This window comes from Leucopleurus acutus (genome assembly GCF_964270905.1).
Source record: "Leucopleurus acutus genome assembly, chromosome: 10".
Classification (NCBI taxonomy): domain Eukaryota; kingdom Metazoa; phylum Chordata; class Mammalia; order Artiodactyla; family Delphinidae; genus Leucopleurus; species Leucopleurus acutus.
Window position 1 is genome coordinate 62831628 of NC_139153.1, and position 23365 is coordinate 62854992.

Genomic DNA, 23365 nt, shown 5'->3' on the forward strand with positions numbered 1-23365 from the left:
CTCTCTTTAAAAATGAGCCTCTTGCTCTTTTCTGATATATCTTTTACAGATTTCTATTTATTTTCTTCTCAACATTTATAGTACAATTATTTTGTTTAATTCATTAATTTACTGTTTATCTTCTCTATTGGAACAAAGACCAATGGCAGGAGGGACTGTTGTGTTCACAAAACAGTACCTGACACAGTGCTTGACGTGCTTAATAAATATTTTTTTGAATTAAGGAATAGTCATAAGCCTCAATCTAAGGTAATATACATGGCACAGTCATCTTTCTATATTTTTCTGTCCTAGTTGTACTGATCCCATAAAATGTGAATGAGCAGGTCTCTCTGCTTCTTACATCAGGACCTTCCTTGTCGATGCACTGACTGTAGGTACAGATGAGAGAGAAGGATCTAAGGGCTGGTCCAGCCCAGCAGGAAAGGCTCTGGGTTAAGGATTAGGACCACATATCCATTCTCATCTCCTCCCAGCTAGCTGCACAATATGGGTCCCCTACTTAAGAGCTGTAGGTAAAATGTGGATGGGTTATTGTTTGTTCATTTATTTTTCTATTAAATGAGTAAAATGATGGGATGAGATGCTTGCCAACTCTGATTCTTTTGATTCTCTTTGGAAAAGGCAGCAGAGTGTGGTTGGAGTCAATTCCACTACCAGGTTTCCTGGGTATGTACCCCACTGCACTTGCCAAATGCATGATCTTGGGTAAGTCACTTAACCTCTCTATGCCTCAGTTTTCTCATCTGTGTGAGAATGCCTGATAATCGTAGCTGTCCATGGAATTGTAGGAACCGTCAGTTGAGATGGGAAACACCTAGTCCAGGGCTGGTATATAAATGCTGTGCAAGTGTTTGTTATTCCTTATTATGATTATGACACGATGATGGTCATTATACTATTAGTATTCTCTTCTATTCCTGAGCTTGGAGTTCTAGTTTTTAATAGGAACAGACTGCTTTTCGGTGAAGTGCAGTCATAGAAATTACAAATAAAGGTGTAAACTATGCTAAATTCTTGGAGGCTAATTTCATTTTAGGTGTAATCCTAAAGGGATGAACTCTACCAGAGAAGGCTTGGTTGATGGCACCTGGCAATTCCTTGGTGCTGCCTCAGAGAGCATTCACACCTCTTTCTCAATTGTCCTCTTCTCCTCCAACTTCCATTTCTTCCCTGAGAACGTGTCAAGCACCCAGGGTCCTTCCATACCCTTGCCAACCTGGGAAAAAGACAGTGGTCTTCTAGCTCTGCACAGTTGCCATTTCATAGTTGCTGAGCCAGGGCTATATTTATGCTCTCTGGCAATTAGAAATGTAAAATGCTCATCAAGACCTAGTGTTTTATTTTTCATGAATTCTAATCAACATGGGTGAATGGGATAGAAGTAGTGTGGTTCAAATTCTGAAGTCATTTCTATTAGTTCCCTCTACTGTTAGATAGTAATAATCAATTCAAAACAGTGCACTTGAGAGATGGCTGTCCAGTGTCAACAGTAAGCCAAGGTGCAGCACCTTCTCATGAGAGAGCATGCTGGTTCGGTTAATCTAGCAGTAGAATCCATTGCATGGACCATTGACCATCAGTGATTTAATAGTTACTGTTTGAGTGCTACATCTGCTGGTGTATAATATACTCTAGTATACAATTAGCATCCAATTTACATGATTTTCTTGAAGGGGATATATAATTGCACCTTATCATAAGTGATTATAAATGAGAGTTTTGTTGTTGCTTTTCACTTGTAGGAGTGCACTTAAAGGTGCCTTTTTCATTGAGATTTTAATATTAGCTCAAATCAACTTGATAATAAATCATTTGAGAAATGAATGTAGTGTGAACCATGAACATTGTGAGTGAAGTGAGATGATGTGAACTTTCTTTTGCTGTCGGTGCTTTGCACCCATCCTATGAGTACCCTGTGTTCAGGGCAACATGGGAAGCTTTCTTTGGTAGAGGACTCAGTTTCACGCTAGCATATAAATGTGACAAAAGGGACTCAGAGATCCATGACAAGTAGAAATGGAAATTTTGCCAAATCACAAGTTTGGATGACAGGCATTAATGGATTGGAAGGTGGAGAAGTGTGACTGAGAGTGAGGGAACCTGTCCCATCACCCGACACCCAAAACTCAGTTGGCTTTGGTTCTACTTTTCCTGGCATTTCCTGTGCAGAACCTCTTCTGCAGTTACAAAAAAATGTCATTCTGAAAAAGCAGTCAACTGCTCCTGTATGTGTGAGAAGAAAAGTGAAATATTTTATATTTTTTCTAGAAATTCATGATAATTATTCAGCAAATAGCCCAATAAATGTTACTGGTAGTAGACCTATGGAGTGATTAAAGATATAAAAGGGATATTTTAATTAGTTAGCTAAGTTTTATTATATTTGTAAGATTTTTAAGATTGATGAGAGTTTGCTGAAGTCTTACAGCATACCACTCATAAATCTAAAGGTTGCATTGAATTGTATTTAGAAGAAAAAGAACATATAAATAATAGGAAATTAGTAAATGTCCAAAGAATCTTAAATGCAACCAAATAACCTTAAAATTTGGCTGGGTGTTTTGTATATGTTTTTAAATACTCAGTAGGACATAAGTATCATATGAGGGACCATTGGTTTCAGAACATCACCATTAAGGGAAAAAAAACTACTCAGATGATTGGCTTATTGCACATTGGCCCTATTCCTTCTACTTGGGAAAATTCTATGGAAAATGGACAATAAATATTGAGAAAATTTGGAGATGTGAGTTATACCAGTGCATCAATATTTTTGTGCATTTACAACTTTCCATCAAGAAGTAATGTTGAATGAGGTAATGAATGGGTCAGATCTTGTGGTTATCAATAGTTTTGTCCTTGATCTATGGTGAAGAGGATCAACTGTTGATCCTCTGTTGTTTAGTCAAGTTGACTAAACTGGACACTTTATAGAGAAGCAGATAGAAGCTATCAAGAGATGAAGATGTTCTTTCAACTGTAAGACTTGTTAAGTTGTGCTGCTGGAAAGAATACTGTCATAATGAACATTAGGAGAGACCCATGCCCTGCCTCATTCATGGTTGCACATTGCTTTCAATATGTCCTTGCATCCACATAAGAGAATCTGGAATACCTAGTCTATAAGAAGGTATTGCTGTGCATTAGAGCAGGGCTGCACCTATTACAGGGTGATGCATCCCTCTACATCACCCCACTCTCCATCAGGGATACTTCTGGTTTGCAGAGAGAACAACTCAGCCAATAAAAGATTCTGGGCAACTTAAGCCATCTTAAAACTTTAAAAGATCCCCCAAATTTCCCCCTGGGTGGTTACTGGAACCAAGAGAAATTTTAAAAACTTTCTGGAAGCACCACAGTAATGGTGACATATTAGAATTCTCTGCTATTTATGATTTTCCCAGTGTCTCCAAGTAATCATAAGACCCATTGCTTAGTGATTTTTTTCTATGGTGATAGTTTTCTCTGTTGCTCAATGTACTCTTTCTCTCAAAAATTTTTGCTATAGTTTATTTTTGTAACCCACTCATGATTTTCAGACGACTGACGAAACTAGCCTTGCAGTTAAACTTAATGCTTGCAATGAGGCTTATAACTTTCATGGCATTTCCCACTTAGTAGTCTATCAGTGAGGTCTGGCCTAAAAATGTATTATTTCTTTTTATAATGAGTCATTGAAGAACTATTGAGGTAAAGGTCTCTTTGTAACATTTCAGATCCAAAAGTCTAATTTATATAATTTCTAATAATGAGCTATTTGTGGTCTCTTTCATCTTTTGTTTTTCCCAAGACTTCAGTTTTGGAGTACTTTTAAGACCACAGCAAAACTGAGGAGAAGGTACAAAGATTTCCCTATACCCCCTGTTCCCACATAGCCTCCCGCATGATCAACATCCCCCACCATAGTGGTACATTTGATATAATTGGTGAACTTACATTGGCACACCATAATCAGTACACTCTTGATGTTGTACATTTGGACAAATGTATAAGAACATGTATCCAACATTATAATATCCTACGTTATACTGCCTTAAAAATCCTCTGTGCTCTGCCTGTTCATCCCTTCCAACCCCTGACAACCACTCATATATTTTACTATCTCCATAGTTTTGTCTTTTTTCCTAATGTCATATTATTGGAATTATGCAGTACATAGCCTTCTCAGATTGGCTTCTTTCACTTAGTAATAAGTATTTAATGTTCCTCCATGTCTTTTTTTTTTGCAGTATGTGGGCTTCTCACTGTTGTGGCCTCTCCTGTTGTGGAGCATAGGCTCCAGACGAGCAGGCTCAACGGCCATGGCTCACGGGCCCAGTCACTCCGCGGCATGTGAGATCTTCCCGGACCGGGGCACGAACCCATGTCCCTTGCATCAGCAGGCAGACTCTCAACCACTGCGCCACCAGGGAAGCCGCCTCCATGTCTTTTTATTGCTTGATCACTCATTTCTTTTAATCACTGAATAATATTCTATTACCGGGTTGTACCCCAGTTTATTTATCCATTCATCTACTGAAGGACATCTTGGTTACTTCCAAGTTTTAGTAATGATAGATAAAGCTGCTGTAAACATTTGCATGCAAGTTGTTGTGTAGATGTAAATTTTCAGGAATGCAATTGCTGGATCATATGTTGGGACTATGTTTAAATTTGTAAAAAAAAAATCAGTCTTCCAAAGTGGCTGTAACATTTTGCAGCATTCCTACTAGCAATGAATGAGCATTCCTGTTGCTCCACATCCTTGCCAGCTTTTGGTATTACCAGTGTTCCATAGTTTGGCCATTCTACTAAGTGTGCAGTGATATCTCATTATTTTAATTTGCATTTCACTTATGATATGTGATGAGGGACATCTTTTCCTATGTTTCTTTGCTACTTGTATATCTTCTTTGGTGAGGTGTCTGTTAAGGTCTTTGGCCCATATTTTAATTGGGTTGTTTGCTTCCATACTGTTGAGCTTTAACAACTCTCTGTATATTTTAGATAAAAGTTCCTTATCATCATGTCTTTTGTAAATATTTTCTCCCAGTCTGTGCCTTGTCTTCGTATTCTCTTTACATTGACTTTTGCAGAGCAGCAGTTTTCAATTTTAATGAATTCAGCTTATCAGTGATTTATTTCAATCATCAGGCTTTTGGTGTTATATATAAAAAGTCATCAAAACACCAAAGGTCATCTAGGTTTTCTTCTATGATATCTTCTGGGAGTTTCATAGTTTTGCATTTTACATTTAGGTCTATGATCCATTTTGAGTCCATTTTCTGAAGAGCGTAAGGTCTGTATCTAGATTCAGTTGTTCTAACTGCCCCAACTTGTCATTATTGGGAGCATATTGTTATTTCCTCCAAATCTTATGAAACCAACTGGGAGCCTGGATGGAATAAATATCGGGAGGTGGAGGGTGGTCAAGGGAACCAGTAGGGAGTGGCCACCATTTCACTCACTGTCCAATTGCTAAAGAAAATCCATGTCTTTTAGAACTGTGGCTCTGGACACCAGCTTGGGAAAATTTTTAAAGATTTTAGAGCTATCAGAATATCAATCAGAAAATTATTCTCTAGAAGTGTTTGTTCTTAATTTCTTGTAGAGAAACTAGTTATAGGAAAGCTGTTTACAGAACTGAAAAATAAAACATCTAATTCTGATGACTATGACTGATGTTTACTGAGAACGTACTATGTTTTTATAAGGTCATTGTCTTCCAGAGAGCAATCCTTATGCCAAGTGGTTCATATAAATTATCTAAGTAAGCTAATCCAACCACCATAAGAGACAGTTATAATTAAAATTATTAATCTTTTAAAATAAGTGAATCTCAAAGAGCTTACATATTTGGCTCAATAGCATACAATAGGTGAATGGCAGAATAGAGATTGCAAAGATTCTCTACCAGATTCCTGGTAGTTTAATTCAAAACCTGCACTATAACCTGTTCCCTGTACTGCTTTGATCATATAGCTTTTGATTTCTCAGTAGTAAATGAGACAACTTATAAAAACAGATAGTCCTCAATTACTTGGACTGGGAAAGGCTGAATCATTAATTTGGTCAAGTTCCTTATTTTATAATCAGAAAATTAGACACCAAAAAGGTAAAAGGTTTGTGCAGCATTTATTGATGACTTGAGAATTCTGACACTTTATTTTTACCCAGAACTTACCTTGTTTACCTGGTACTACTTTCCTTAAGTTTACCAGTTCCTTAAGCAAGTATATTTCTCTCTTAGCTCACTAGGTAATTTACCAAAGGACCATGAATATAATTGAAAATGACTATACTTTTTCAGTAGTTTCTGTGTTTGAACCCCAAAAGTGTGAAAAATAATTACCTGTAAATAAGGAATCACTTTACAGAGGGATTGTCCAAAGAACCAGGTCTCAGTGATGTCCACTACTAAAGTGGCTGGAAGGCAGGTGATGGTCACGAGCACGTCAGCCAGAGAAAGGTTGACGATGAAGTAATTGGTCACCGTCCTCATGTGGTGGTTCTTCCACACGGCCACACAAACTAATTTGGAAAGAAAAAGGAATAGTAACTGTTATGAACTGAATGTCTGTGCTCCCCAGAAATTCATATGTTAAGATCCTGACTGTGCCCCCCCTCAAAAAAGATGTGGTACATATATACAATGGAATATTACTCAGCCATAAAAAATACTGAAATAATGCCATTTCCAACAACATGGATGCAACTAGAGATTATCATATTAAGTGAAGTAAGTCAGAAAGAGAAAGACAAATACCAAATGATATCAGCTATATGTGGAATCTAAAATATGACACAAATGAACCTATCTACAAAACAGAAACAGGCTCATAGACATAGGAACAGACTTGTGGTTGCCAAAGTGGGTGACATGGGAAGGAATGGACTGGGAGTTTGGGGTTAGCAGATGCAAAATATTATATATAGAATGTATAAACAACAAGATCCTACTGTATAGCACAGGGAACTATATTCAATATCCTGTAATAAACCATAATGGAAAAGAATATAAAAAGAGAATGTATATATATGTATAACTTAATCACTTTGTTGTATTGCGGTAATTAACACAACATTGTAAATCAATTATACCTCAATAAAATAGAAAGATCCTCCCCCACAATGTGATGGTATTAGAAGGTGAGTCTTTGGTAAATGATTTGGTCATGAGGGTGGAGCCCTCATGAAGGGCATTAGGTCCTTATAAAAGGAACTCCAGAGAGATCTTTTGCCCCTTCCACCATGTGAGGATACAGCAAAAAAGCTGCTGTTTATGAACCAGGAAATGGACTCTGACCACTGAATCTGCCACAGTCATGATCTTGGACTTCTCAGGCTCCAGAACTGTGAGGAAAAAAACTTCTTTTTTTATTAGCCACTCAGTTCATGGTACTCAGTTACAGCAGGCTAGACAGACAGTGACTAAACAAAGTGACTAAACAAAGAAAATAACTATTGATGAGGGAACACCATCAAGCTAATTGGTACCCCTGCAAATCCACAAATAAATATTGCCAAGGGAGATAATTTAAGGCTGTCCTGTGTTTTCACCAAAATGGTCAATATGTGTGAATGCTGAATATATGCTTAAAAATCAGTTCATTTACCATGCAAGACATTTTTCAATGGATCATAAGGCTGTGTTTATTTTTACTTGATTTTGAATTTCATTTTCCAGGAGTTAAAGAGCAATCTTTGATTTATCGTTCTACTCCTTCGGTGGTCAGCAAATACTCAAGAAATATTTACTGAGTTGAGATGAATTAGGAGTTCGCTAGTTTTCAATGAACTGCAATGTTTGCCTCATCCATGACGTTGACCCCTACCTGCTCCCAAACTCTGCCTTTGGGACATTTAAGAGATGAAGAGGCTTAAAGACAAAGTCAACAAAAAAAGTCCTTACTATTGCCATATACTGAAGTGGATGGTTCATATCCTTAGATCGTTTAACCTCAATGACAATCCCAAGGGAATTTATCATTACCAATGTTTTATATATTATGACGTCAGTGAGACACAGGAACTTGTTGAGGACAAATGGCTCATAAAACACAGAACCACAGTTACAACTGGGCTTATACACCAAGTGAAGAGCTGGTCTTTCCACCACACTGGCTACCTTCTTTTGTGAAAATGAAGGAGTTATATAAAAAAGCACATATAAATTCTAGAAACTCAATCTCTCTCCTTTCTATTACTCTTGATGGCCTCTTAACATCAGCTCAGATGAAACACACTTTCTCAGCCAAGCCTTCCTCCTTTTCCTTCAGTGTATCCCCCTGTGTAAAAGTTGTGCTATCTCATTCAGCTTCTCTTTATGGAAAGAATACATAGTTCTTTGATCCTCTGTCTGCCCTCTGAGATATCCAAAGGTTACATAATCACTGGTTCCAGAACTATATAGGTGTAAGCACTGCTACCCACATCTATTGATGGGTTTGCTTCACTGAAAGGAACTGTGAATTTACCTGGGGTATCATTACCCTGTCAGAGCTGTCGCTTATGCACCCAAATGATGCAGTGATTAGTAACCTTATGCAGTGAAGAAATAAAAGCACATTTGTTAAATTTAAGTCACTGAGTGAGGATTCCTTTTTGACAATTATGCGCCAGTTTATTATGACTTTCATATGCTGAAAAATGCTTTTACTAGCTTCTGAAGCTGAAATTACCCTCAGTCACCAACAGATGCCAATTTAATGAAATACCTGAATTTCTGAGGATTTAATTGTGAAAACTTCACATCTTCCTTTAACTCCAGCACACAAGTACCAAAAACTCAAGTGAGTTTTATTAGGGTAAATCATAGTCTTTATTATCTGAAAATTCTGCTGCTGAATCATTTATTTCTCAGAAACGCTTGAAATGCTCACACACACACACACACACACACACACACACACACACACACACACACAAACCCATCTTAGCAATCGACTAACACATTATCACGGCTTGTTATGAGAAAATTGACAAAAAACATCACACTTCTGATCCTTGGTCAATAAATGGTCCAAATGGTGCAATTTGGGATCTAGAAAAGAAAACAAGACTTAAAAAGTGCAATCCATTCTAGTTTGACTTCCAATTCTCCCTATTTTGGAGGTGAGGAACGGCAATGCTGGGAGGACAGTGTTAATGCATGATGTCTAAGCAATGTGAGAACAAGCAGATTCTCAACCAACGCTTCTATAGTATTTACTATGTGCCATATCCTGTTCTGAGCAATTTAAATTATTAATCTTCATAATAACACTATGAAATGATTATTGTTAATATCCATGTCTAACATGTGGAAAACTGAGGCTCGGGAGGTTATGGAACCTACCTAAGGATGAATAGCTAGTAAATGTCGAGCTTAGATTTAATCTTATAAACTCTGCATGCCATTCTATTATATACCAGCATCTATCATTGAAGCAGAAGGTGGAAGGCAGCTGCCAGCCTTTCTTTGGCAGGACTTTAACATACATTCATAAAATTCTGGAATTGGAGATCATTCAGTCTAACTTGATGCATAAATCAACTCTGCAGTATTCCTGATTCATTCTACTTGCATATTTTTAATAGTAGGGAATTTATGACTTGCTTAAGCCCTCAACTACGTTTTGTGTTGACTTTACCTACCAGCAAGTTCTTGTTCATGTTGAGTTGATATCTGTTTCCCTTTCAGTTCCATTCATGGGTTCTTTATTCTTTCCTGGAACCCAAGGAATAAACCTTATCTATTTTTTTCTGCATTGTACCTGTATTAGTTTCCCAGGGCTGCTTTAACAGAGTACCATAGGTTGGGTGTTTTAAAGCAACATAAACTTATTGTCCCACAGTTCTGGAGACCAGAAGTCCAAAATCAACGTGTCAGGAGGGCCAAGCTGCCTCTGAAACCTGTAGGGAAATTCTTCCTTACTTCTCTCACAGCTTCTGGTGGTTTGCTGGCTATCGTGGCCTTCCCTAGGGTACAGCTCTGTATCTTCAGTCTCTCTCTCCATCATAACAAGGTGTTCTCCTGCCTCTCTGTATTCACATGGCATCTTCTTATAAGGACACCAGTCATATTAGATTAGTGGCCCACTCTACTCCAGTATGACTCATTTTAACTCAACTAATCATATCTGCAATGACCTTATTTCCAAATAAGGTCACATTCTGATATTCAGAGGATTAGCACTTTCACATATTTTGGGAGAGACACAATTCAACTCATAATAGTCTGTCCTGTGACCCCTAAAAATTTGTGTTCTTCCCACATGCAAAATACAATTCACGCCATCTCAACGGTCCCCAAATTCTTAACCCATTTCAGCATCAACTCTAAATCCCAAATCTCACCTACATATTATCTAAGTCAAGAATGGGTGAGATTTGGGGTACGGGCCTTCCCAGGGCAAAACTCCTCTTCATCTATGAAACACTGAAACGTAGAAAACAAGTTATCTACTTCCAAAATGTCATCTTGGGGTAAGGATAGGGTGATATTCCCATTCTAAAATAGAGAAATTGGAAGAAAAAGCGGGTCACCAGTCTAAAGCAAGTTTTCAAGTCAGCAGGGCAAATTTCACTAAATTTTAAGGCTTAAGAAAAATTCTCTGTGGCTTGATGCTCTGTTCTTCTAGCTCAACCTATAACAGTAGCCATTGAGATATTTAAAGTCCACAGCTATTCCCCAAGCCTCTGCTTACTGAAGTTAAATATCTCCAGAACCCTCATGTGCAATGCAGGGTTTCATATCTCACATCACCCTGATCGCTTTATTCTGAGCACACTCCAGATAATCATTGATGGCTCTAAATGAGCTATCTGCAACTGCACACATGTTTCCAGCTGTGGTCTAACCAGGACAGAAAAGAACAGGGTGACTGCTTTCATTAATATTTCTCTATTAAGACAGCCTGAGATCTTGTTAGATTTCTTAATAGCCAAGTCACACTTTTTTTGGATCATACATGTATACAATTGCTAGAAATTGGTTCCCTCATGTAGATGTTTCTTTACCTCTAAATCTTAGGGAGAAAAAGAGAGGGAAAATTAATATTCTAAAAAAACATTATTGGGATAATTGGAGAAGTTCGAATTTGGAATTTATGTTAAATAATATTACTGTGCCAATTACAATATCTTAAGTATGGTGTTTACATTATGTACATTCAAAATACTAAAGATTATGACTATGCCTGCTCCCCAAGACTTTGTTTCTCTGGGTTAAACATTGGCAGACACTTCCTTCATAATAGTAGGATTACCTCTTTCATGACCCTGGTCTCTTTATTGTGAAAATGCTGCAGATTACCAGCAGACATCTCTGAGCTAGTTGTCCAGAACTGAGCACACATCTTCAGGTGCATATCTCCTCAGTTTGAGTTGAATAAATATCCATTAGTTTATTCATTTCCCTATTCAAAATATTACAGATATAAGGGAAACAACCTTCTCCTGGTAGCACATCAAATTTATGCAGTTAAATTCATCATCTTTTCTTATATTCTCTTCCTGGACTTTATATCTCCCTGAAATATAACATTCTTCCTTTTTCTCCCCAATACCTTATGTTTAAAATCCCTCAGATATCTCTTACCTCTATAATTGTCTTTCTATTCCTTTTGCAAATACCTGGTCAGATTGTGGTAATAATTAGCTAGGATGTTGCAATTACCTCCTAATAGTTGGTCCTGTACCCTGCCTCTCTTTACTCCTATCCATTTTATCCAGTGATACCATTCACTCCAGTTATATTAACTCTTTCATTTCAATAGGAGTCTCTCCTTTTCTTTGGAATTAAGTACACAATCCTCAGGTGGCCACCCAGTTCTCATTGAACTTTCCCTCTATGTCTTGCAATGCTGCCCATAAAATACTCAGAGCTGCAGGATAAGTTTGATATCTCACTTTATAGCAAACATTCCACACCAGGCGATTGCTAATGCCATTCCTCCTTTTCGAAATGGCCACACTCCATTTCAATCCTCTTTTCAACTAATTAAATCCTACCCCAAAACAAACAAACAAACAAACAAAAAAGCAAACCAATCAAACAAAAAAATTGGTTTCATGTAATTTCTCTTAATTAGCCTAACTCAGTATGACTTCTTTCTTTTTTAAAACCATATTACACTATAAAAAAGAATGAAATAATGCCATTTGCAGCAACATAGATGGACCTAGAGATTATCATACTGTGAAGTAAGTCAGACAAAGACAAATATCATATTATATCACTTATATATGGAATCTAATACAAAATGATATAAATGAACTTATTTTAAAAAACAGAAACAGACTCACAGACTTAGAGAATGAACTAATGGTTACCAGCAGGGAAGGGTGACAGGGAGGGATAGATTGGGAGCTTGGGATTAACACATACACACTACTATATATAAAATAGTTAACAAGACCTACTGTATAGCACAGGGAACTCTACTCAATATTCTGTAATAACCTATACACACATACACACAAATATATAACTGATTCACTTTGCTGTACACGTGAAACTAACACAACATTTTAAATCAACTATACTCCAATAAAGTTCTTTTTAAAAGGAAAAAAAAATTAAAACAAAGAAATAAAAACATATTACATGTTGTACCTTTCCTCGTCATGAATCACATTCTAAAATTATTATGAACTATTATGGGTATTTGTATTTTTTTTTCTTATTCTTCTACTGGTTCAAAAGCTCTTTTTCATTTTGAGATGGGCTTTTCCTTTCTCTTACTCTTCTTGGTTTCGAAAGCTTTTCTCCCAACACAAACACTGCCTAAAACTTACTTTGCAATAAAAAATATTCATAACATTGATTTGTTCATCCACTTGTAGCATGTTGGTGCCTTTGGTATTGTACATTTACCCATGAGGTTCTTTAAAAGAAGAGAAAAACCCAGTGGCTGAATGGAACATTTATTTTCCTCATTCCTTTCAAGGCCTGACATTTGACAGAGAACTTGGCTGCCTGCCAGTTATTTTCTTGGCTCTCAATTCCGCATATACTCCCTTCTGATGAGCCTTGGCAGGATGTGAGACATGAACTTGGTACTATTTTTGAAATCGGTTCTCTGAATGATCATGATCCACCAATGTTAAAGTTAGTTTGTGGTTAGTCTTCACTTACAACAGTCTGCCTGCATTAATCAGGAACAAGTGAGGAATGGTTGTGCACATGGGGGTGAAAGGTGATGCCAGAAGGCAGAGATGCAGATTGAATGAAAATCCACCTTGAACACAGATATTTTGAAAAAAAGACTTTTGAGATACAGAGGTGCCAAGAAGATAAAAGTCCATTTAGTCCTTCCTCCTTCACCCCTCATTTGGTTCATCATCTCTTCATCTGTAAGAATCTGATGATGTATAGCTCCCATCTTTGCTCTGCAGGACCGACAGACGGAACCTGACTCCAGCTGTATGACAGCATCTGTAGTCTGTGATGTAGAGAGGGATTTAAAACATAACATAGAGATACAGTCTTTAAAAGTAACCTGTTATTGGATGTGCCAAAGATTAAACTGACTTTCAAATAGGAAAATAAAATATTGGTACAATAAAACCCTTTGCAACTTCAATCTGCATTATGATAAACTGGCTTTTGTTTTAGTATCTAACACACTGCATATGGACAAAGTGAATTTCTCTCTCAAATCAATCCTTGCACTTGGAAAAATTTAAACTAAGGTGATATCCTGTTAATCTGTTGATGAGATTGCATCTTTTATTAAACATACACTTAGGTCTTAAAATGGCAACTAATAATTGATATTATAATATCAAGAGGAGTCTGTGCATGGTATATAATTAGCATGTTACTGAGCATCTCGAAAGATCTGTACTATATATATCAAATTATTTTAAGCATTTTCACATTTATTTAATTTTTCAACATTAAAACAAGATATAGGTGTTAAGTGACATAAGCCAGATACAAAAGGACAATGATTATATAATTCCATTTATATGAAGTACTTAGAGTAGCCAAATCCTTTAAGACAGAAAGAAGAATGTGGTTGCCAGGTCTAGGGGGAGGGGAGAATGGGCTATAATTACTTAAGAGGAAAGAATTTTAGTTTCGCAAGATGAAAAATGTTACAGAGATATATAGCACTGATGGTTGTACAACAATGTGAATGTACTTACTGACAATGAATTGTAAACTTAAGAATGGTTAAAGTGGTAAATTTTAAATTGTGTATACTTTATCACAATTTAAAAAAACACTTTCCATGGAAAAAGGAGCTATAAAATGGGAAACAAAATTTTTGACCCAACAATAATGTTCCTCAAAATTCCTAAATACAGAATGAGAATTCCAGGGGACAATCTTAATTGCTCATTTTATGATTTTTAAAAAACTCATGAACAGCTAAAATAATGAAAGAAAATGCAATTATTCAAATATACCTCAGTTCTAATGGCAGTATTAAAGACAGCCAACACATGATTTTTTAATACATAATTTAAATTATTTCTTTGTGAAATCAAAGTTTTGTTTGTAGTAGGTTGTGATACTGTAATTTAGATAGTGTCTTAAATGATTATGCAATGTCTTGATTGTTCTTTATTTAATGTACATATGTATGTATACAGATATGCAAGATGATAATTTCTTGATTGTTATTTGTTATATTACCCATATAAAACATGTCAGAAAACAACTTTAAAAAATACTGTAGGGCTTCCCTGGTGGTGCAGTCGTTGGGAGTTCGCCTGCCGATGCGGGAGACACGGGTTCGTGCCCCGGTCCGGGAAGATCCCACATGCCTCGGAGCGGCTGGGCCCGTGAGCCATGGCCGCTGAGACTGCACCTCCGGAGCCCGTGCTCCGCAATGGGAGAGGCCACAACAGTGAGAGGCCCGCGTACCGGAAAAAGAAAAAAAATAAAATACTGTAGTTCCACCTTTTGCCACCAAGTGTCAGTGAAAGACTTTGAAAGTGCTTACCCTGTCACTTAAGAGGTGAGTTTTAAACATTAAGTGAATTGTAATATTCTTTATAACGTATAAGTAAATACACTTGTTTCAAGTGGGATATTCTAGACCATATTCTAGACCAAAAAGAATCCTTAAGAAAGGACAAATTTGGCTAACCTCTTTTAAATTATATACAAATGAATGAGTCAAGGTGAAATACAATTATTTTTCTAAATGAAAAACAGCAAAAAAGCCATTGAATACACATAGAAGGTAGCCTCTATTTAACTCTTGTGAGGAATCTATCTTGAAAGCAGGAAAGGATTCATCCAGAATCATTACAGTGTGTAGATTTAACACATAGGAAAGTTGACTATTGGTGTGGTCCTCCAAGGGTAAAACAAACTCTCCATGAAATCCGCAGGTATTTTCCTTTTTCTCATCTTCATTGCGCCTCACCTCTTTGGCCCCCCTTATTGTTATTTTTGCTTCCTTCTTTTCCTGGGAAAATATACCAATAATTCCTGACTCAGTCTCCCATCTCCACCCACACATCTTGGCAAAGTTGTCTACAAATCTCTCTGTCTGTGCTCAGAAGAGCAGCAGGCAAAGATGCCACTACTTTTCGTGCAAATCTGGCAGATGGGACACTGTCAAGAAACACTTCAGTGCTGTGAAATGATCCCCCCCCAAAAGGTTATCTAATATTAAGAGAAAGAAAACTTAAGAAAAAGTTATTATAGAAGCAAAGACAACAATGTTCTGAATGCATTTCAGTTTTTGTTTCCTTAAGAAAATATAAAAGTCTACAGTCTGACAAAAACTTTCTCATTGGCACCTGCTCATTATTTTAACATAGGCAGGAATTCTCATGCTGATACCAATGAGGTAGTATGGGGAATAATTACAATACCACAATTAATAAATCGTCTGGGAAGGGATTTTGAAAGACAGGGTCTTCACACAGGCACAAATATACCTGGAGAAACTGCATAGAAGAAGGTTATAAAACAGAAACACAAGGGAGATGGTAATTCATAGGAATCAAGTCCAAAGGAAATTCTTCAGAAAGGAAAATGAGAAGGTAGGCTTGACTTCTGCTGTCTGTGAGAGGCAGAGGAGGGCTCAACCACAAATTGTACCAAGGTTCTGAATAGGATCTGCCAGACACCAGAGCATCACTTCATGTTAATAAGTTTCCCCAGGCCATTGAGGCTGGCCTTTGCGGAAGGTGAGGAGGGAAGAAGTCTCCACAGTATTAGCATCTGCAGTTCTATTAATGGCTACATCTAGTAGGCATCAAAGGAGTTTTTCTGGGGTGGGGGGGGTGTATAAATTTCTTGGTTACCCATGTCTTTTTCCTCTTTACAGGTAAATCACTATGAATGTTTGTTCCCGGTGCAGCCTCTCAAAATTCCATCTGGATCTCTACCCTGTCCTCAGAGCTCTTTAGGGATATATGGTCAATCTTTGTCTTGGCCCTTTTGCTTTAATTAGCACATATAAGTGACCTATCCTTCCCCTGGCACTTGACTTCTGTTTATCATACTGCCTGCAATGAACTTAATTTTTTGGCTTCCTTTGTAGGACTATTTTCCCTCTTTCACTCCATGTATATCTTCAACCGTCCTGTCTTTTTCTTCCATGTTCTTTTCTTTTTTGTTATTATCTACTCTCACAACTTCAATTCTCATCTCTAGGAGACTAATTTCCAAAGTTATAACTCTAGTTCTTGGTTCAGTCTTGCTTTCCATAACAAAATTTCAAACTACATTTTGTTCATCTTTTATATATTTTGTCTTTGATTCACACTCAACTCATGATTATAAAATGTATACATACCAAATTAAAGCATTTTGACATTGTCCTGAAGATTAGGGAGAATCACTGAAAGATTTTAAGCAAGGGAGTGAACAAGACCCTGTTTCTATTTTTCAAAGATGACTTGGGAGAATGTGGAAATTATATATGCTCTTAAACTGGAAGCAGGGGAGCCAGTTTTGAAACTTTTTAGAACTCCAAGGAAATAAGGTGAGGACAAAAGAATGGGGAAAAATGAATGAATTCCAGAAATAATAATGAAGTTGAAATAAAAAACTGTGGTGAGTGATTAGATATGAAGATGAAGAAGGTAAGAAGAACTGAGGATGATTACCAGGTACATTGCTTGGCAGGTGGGGAGAAGATCCTATTGCTCACTGAGTTATGAAATAGAGGAGAATGAGGCAGCTTCATTTGGAAGTAGGGATAGAAGATGAGAAATTCCATTTTGTATACGTGAGTTTGAAACACTTGTGAGTTATCTCGCTGTCAGTATCCATTTGGCATTGGGATTTATGCATCTATATTTCAGGAGATATATTTCAGTTACAGGTACATAATTGGGATTCATCGGAATAGCCATACTGTTTAAAGCCTGTTGAGTGGATAAGGTCAACCAGGGATAGATTAGAGTAAAAAGGGAACAACCTAAGTCATTTCCAGAGAATTGTGCAATTTCAGCCAAATAGTCTTGGTTGGCAAATATCCAAAGGTGCCAATTTTCTCTGAAGTACTAAATATTATAGTATTGAATGGTACATTGGTTCTACTAGTAGAAAATAGTATACAGTTCTGGTTATGACAGATAAGCTTGCTGCAGAGCAAACCTCCCATCCAAAACAACCATGGAGCAGTTGGAGTGTCACACATGTCTTTACAACATTGGAAAGCTTATGAGAGAGTGAAGACTTGAAGGGCCAATATCCTGGAGAAAAGGAAAGAAGACAGATGTACACTGACATTCAGCACCTCTTTTCTGCTCAAAGCTTTTGGCAGTTTGCAGGCACCAACTAAGGGCTGAGAGTAAAAAGTAGCAGCCAATAATATGAGAAGTTGAGCAGGAACTTGAACAGTCTTGTTGAACAGAAGGCAGTCATTCAATCAACCTGAGGTGAACAACCCTGGCTTTCAGCGGCAACCCCAAAGAGCAAACTGTAGCAGAGATAGGCCTGAAGGAGACATGCTCTCCTAAAGGATGAAGCCCAGATCCAAATACCTTCACTTACTGACTGGATAGAGGTTTTCTGTCTCAATACGAACTGCCTGCCAAAGCAAATTCTCTGTGGAAGAATATATATTATCTAGAGCATCAAATGATTTCATCCAAAGTTTTCATATGAAATGTGACTCATTCAATAGAAAAGTCATCAGGCAGACACAAAGGCAACACCAAAAGACCAAAGCCTATAGGAAAAGAAAAGAAAAGAAAAGAATAAAGCTTTCAGAAATGTTAAAATAATTCGATTAAAAAGTTTGAGAAATTATGTGATATATGTAGACTATTAATGAAAAATTGAAAAAATATTTAAGGGGAAACTGTAGACCTCAAAAATGTTTTAACTGGAAACACAACAATGGATTCAATAGAAGATTAGATGGATAGAGCCAATCAGTAGAACTATCCAAACTAATAGAAAAGTATTCAAACTAAACAATACAGAAAAAAAAATTGAAAATGCAGAAAATAATATGAATAATACAAGCTTTAAATACTAAAATACATGTAATTGGGTTCTCAATATGTGAGAAGAAAAGTAAAATGAAGCAGAAACAATATTTTAAAATATACTAGCCAAGGAGAGATGTTATCTGATAATTTTTTAAGACTAATTAAAAACCAAAGGTAGAGTCCTGTGACATATCACTAGAGACTTCATTCCAGATTAACATTAGTAATTAATCAATATTACATATATCTTATTATTATTCAACATTTTAGCAATTACTTAAAAGATGAGATAGAAGGGCATATTTGTTAAACTTGAAGATAGCACATAACTGAGAGCTATAGTTAATATTTTGGGTTCCACATGGCTCAAAAGTTCTTGCCAGGCCAGAGCAATGGGGGAAATATAATATGAGATATAACAAGAATAAATGTAACCCTGCATTTAAGATCAAAAGCTGTTTTAGGTACATTACATTTTACCAGGAAAAAAATAAAACTAATTAAAGGCAACTATACACAGATATCTGAAGTGTCACAAATCTCAACCAGGATAAATATAAGAGAAAACTACACACAGTTATATTTTAATAAAGCTTCTGAAAACCAGCAACAAAGAGAAAAATCTTAATTCAGATAAAAAGCATATCACCATCAAAGCATAATACTGGGATTGACAGCTAAATTTTCAAAAGAAAAAAATCTAAAGTATAACAAAATGTCATTTTCATGCTGAGAGTAAGAACAATTTAGAATTGTATAGTCAGTGAAAACATATCTGATAAATGAAGATGAAATAAAGTCCTTTTCAGACAAACAGAAGATGAAAGAATTTGTCAATGACATTCTCAAACCAGAGAAAAATGAAAGGGAGTTAGACAGAAAGAAAATGATCAGTTGGAAGTACAAAATGAAGAGAGGAATGAAGAATAATGGAAATTATAAATATGTGAATAAATATCAATTATAAATGGCTAAATAAAATAATAAACATCATCATGTTTTGTGAGGTTTAAATAACTGCAGCAGAAAGGAAGCAGTGGTAAACAGAATTAAGGCAGTGTTCCAAGTTAATTTCAGTGTTCAGCAAGTGTTAAAAATACTAATTTATCAATATATTAAAATGCATTATCAATGACATACATTTTCATCACTAGGGAAATCTCTAAAAGAATAGTAAGTGAATATGTAACAAGCTAAAGAGGAAAGAAATAATAATTTTAAAAGGTAAAAGGCAAGAAAAAAATTGAACAAGGGGAACTAAAAGAAAGCAAATGAGATGATAGGTATAAACACAAATATACCAATAATTACATTAAATACAAAGGAACCTAAAACTTCAATTAAAAGACAAAGGTTATTGGGCAGGATTCAAAAAAAGACAATCATATACTTCTTAAACAAGCAACATACTTTTAATAAAATGACACAACAAAATAGAAAATGCAAGAATTTGAATATTAATTTAAAGAATGATGGTGTAGCTAAATTAATTTTAGACCGAATTTTAAAGCAATTTAAAAATGTTAAATTTAAAATTTGGACAAGACGTTGAGGTAAGAAGCATTACTAGAGCTAAAGAGGGAAATTTTATAATGATTAAAGGATCAATTCACTAGGAAGATATAACAATTCTAATACCACAGCCTCTACAATATACAAAGCAAAAGATGATACAACCAAAGTGGGAATCATAGAGGGATATTATAATAGATCTTTCTAAGTAACTAATAGAATAAACAAACAACAAACTCCATTTCAGATTTATGTAATTAACAAACTTTACTTAATATATTTGTAAATCTTAATTTATATCTATCTGGAATATTATACCCCAAACTGAAGAGTACACATTATTTCAGAGTATGCGTAGTACTTGGACAAAAATTTACCATATTCTGGAATATAAGTAAACCTCAACAAACTTCAGAGTATGGAAATCACAATGGATTTTTTAAAATTAATTTTTACTGGAGTATAGTTGATTTATAATGTTGTGTTACTTTCTACTGTACAGCAAAGTGAATCAGTTATACATATATACACTATTTTTTAGATTCTATTCCCATATACATATGAATATTTTAACTGAACTTGGTAGAATTAAGCAAAAAATCAACAAAAATATTGGGAAAACCCCACAAATGTTTGAATTTTAGTTAATGCACTCCTAAATAACTCATGATACTTAAGCTAAATTACAATACAGATTAAATTATTTTCAACTGAATGATAGCTAAATACAAACTATCAAAAACTATTCAAAAAAACTATCAAAATGAAGTTAAAGATATACTCAAAAATATGAATAATCTTAAATGAATCTACTGGAAAACAAAAACTGAAAATCAGTAATATAATTATTTATCTCAAAAAGTTTAAAAAAGGAACAAAAATTAAAGCATTAAAACTAAAGGAGGTAGAAAGAAATAAAGGATAGAAATAATGAATTAAAGAATATGCAAGAGCAAGAACTAAAAAGCCAAAATTTGTTTTTTTGTGAAAATTAGTAAAATTATTAACTTCATAGTAAGATAAATAAAAAACAGAGAAGTCACAAATATTGAAATCAGAAATAAAATTGGAACTTTACTCACATCTTTTTATTTACTTTTGTTTTTAACTGGGGTACAGTTGTTTTACAACGTTGTATTAGTTTCTACTATAAAGCAAGGTGGAGTAGAGTTTACTCACATCTTATGCACATTAAAGTATAGAGAATATAAGAAAAATGTATGTCATTAAATTAAAAACTTAAATGAAGTAGACAACTTCCCTAAAAATACAGCTCATCACAGCTGATACAAGAAAAAGAAAATCTGAGGTGCCTTATATCAATTTAAAAAGTTGAATCTATAATTGGAAAAAAATTTTTCCACAAAGAAAACTCCAAGTTGATATGGCTTCTTCAATGAATTCTTCTGAACATTAAAGAAAGAAATTGTTTTTCAAAAAAACCTATAGAATTAAAGCAAAGTGCACACTTCCAGATCTTTTAAGCAGGTAGCAAAAGTGTTGATACAAAAGACCTGAAAAGGCTATTTCCTGATCTAAGGAACTCTTTTGAAAATAAATGCTAAAAGCTTAACATATGCTCACCTTATTTTTTATAAAGAAGGCAAGAATATACAATGAAGAAAAGACAGCCTCTTCAATAAGTGGTGCTGGGAAAACTGGACAGCTACATGTAAAAGAATGAAATTAGAACACTCCCTAAAACCACACACAAAAATAAACTCAAAATGGATCAAAGACCTAAACGTAAGGCCAGACACTATAAAACTATTAGGGGAAGACATAGGCAGAACACTCTATGACATAAATCACAGCAAGATACTTTTTGACCCACTTCCTAGAGAAATGGAAATGAAAACAAAAATAAACAAATGGAACCTAATGAAACTTAAAATCTTTTGCACAGCAAAGGAAACCATAAACAAGACCAAAAGACAACCCTCAGTATGGGAGAAAATATTTGCAAATGAAGAAACTGACAAAGGATTAATCTCCAAAATTTACAAGCAGCACATGGAGCTCAATATCAAAACAACAAATAAACCAATCCAAAAATGGGCAGAAGAGCTAAATAGACATTTCTCCAAAGAAGATATACATATTGCCAACAAACACATGAAAGCATGCTCAACATCACTAATCATTAGACAAATGCAAATCAAAACTACAATGAGGTAATCACCTCACACCAGTCAGAATGGCCATCATCAAAAAATCTAGAAACAATAAATGCTGGAGAGGGTGTGGAGAAAAGGGAACCCTATTGCACTGTTGGTGGGAATGTAAATTGATACAGCTGTTATGGAGAACAGTATGGAGGTTCCTTAAAAAACTAAAAATAGAATTACCATATGACCCAGCAATCCCACTCCTGGGCATATACCCTGAAAAAATCATAATTCAAAAACCTACATGTGGGATGTTGGCTGCTCCCGCTGCCGCTGCCGCTCTCAGTGCTGCTCCGGGACTTGGCTGCTCGCACCCTGCACTGTTGGGACATTTCCCGGGGGGTGGAGATGCACACTGCAGCCAGGGGCTCGGCCGGGCCATACAGGCCTGCACAGCCTGAGTTTTATTGAGATAATTCATATACTATACAATTCACCCATTTAAAGTGTACAGTTCAGAGAGGGGGAAGATGGTGGAAGAGTAAGACGCGGAGATCACCTTCCTCCCCACAGAGACATCAGAAATACATCTACACCTGGAACAACTCCTACAGAACACCTACTGAACGCTGGCAGAAGAACTAAGACCTCCCAAAAGGCAAGAAATTCCCCACGTACCTGGGTAGGGCAAAAGAAAAAGGAATAAACAGAAACAAAAGAATAGGGATGGGACTTGCACCAGTGGGAGGAAGCCATGAAGGAGGAAAGGTTTCCACACACTAGAAGCCCCTTCCCGGGCAAAGAAGAAAGTGGTGGAGCGGGGGAGCTTAGGAACCACGGAGGACAGTGCAGCCACAGGGATGCGGAGGGCAAAGCGGGGAGATTCCCGCACAGAGGATCGGTGCCAACAGGCACTCACCAGCCCGAGAGGCTTGCCTGCTCACCTGCCGGGGCAGGTAGAGCTGGGAGCTGAGGCTCGGGCTTTGGTCGGGGCGCAGGGAGAGGACTGGCAGTGTGAACACAGCCTGAAGAGGTTAGTGGACCAGGGCTAGCCAGGAGGGAGTCCGGGAAGAAGTCTGGACCTGCCGAAGAAGCAAGAGACTTTTTCGTCCCTCTTTGTTTCCTGGTGCACTAGGAGAGGGGATTAAGAGCGCTGCTTAAAGGAGCTCCAGAGGCGGGCGCAAGCCGCGGCTAACAGCACGGATCACAGAGATGGGCATGAGATTGTAAGGCCGCTGCTGCTGCCAATAAGAAGCCCATGTGTGAGCACAGGTCACTCTCCACACCTCCCTTCCGGGAGCCTGTGCAGCCTGCCACTGCCAGGGTCCCGTGACCCAGGGACAACTTCCCCAGGAGAACGCACA

At 36.5% G+C, this 23365-nt stretch overlaps 1 protein-coding gene across 1 annotated transcript in view; it reads right to left on the reverse strand.

Moving 5' to 3' along the window:
* The window catches only part of HCRTR2 (hypocretin receptor 2), a gene marked incomplete at both ends in the record, with an annotated part of 122273 nt that overhangs the window by 26471 nt on the left and 72437 nt on the right, over positions 1–23365 (reverse strand). The window contains one exon of the mRNA XM_082848399.1: positions 6335–6513. Within this exon, the coding sequence (XP_082704525.1) occupies positions 6335–6513 (179 nt within the window). The remainder of the gene's footprint in view (positions 1–6334; positions 6514–23365) is intronic.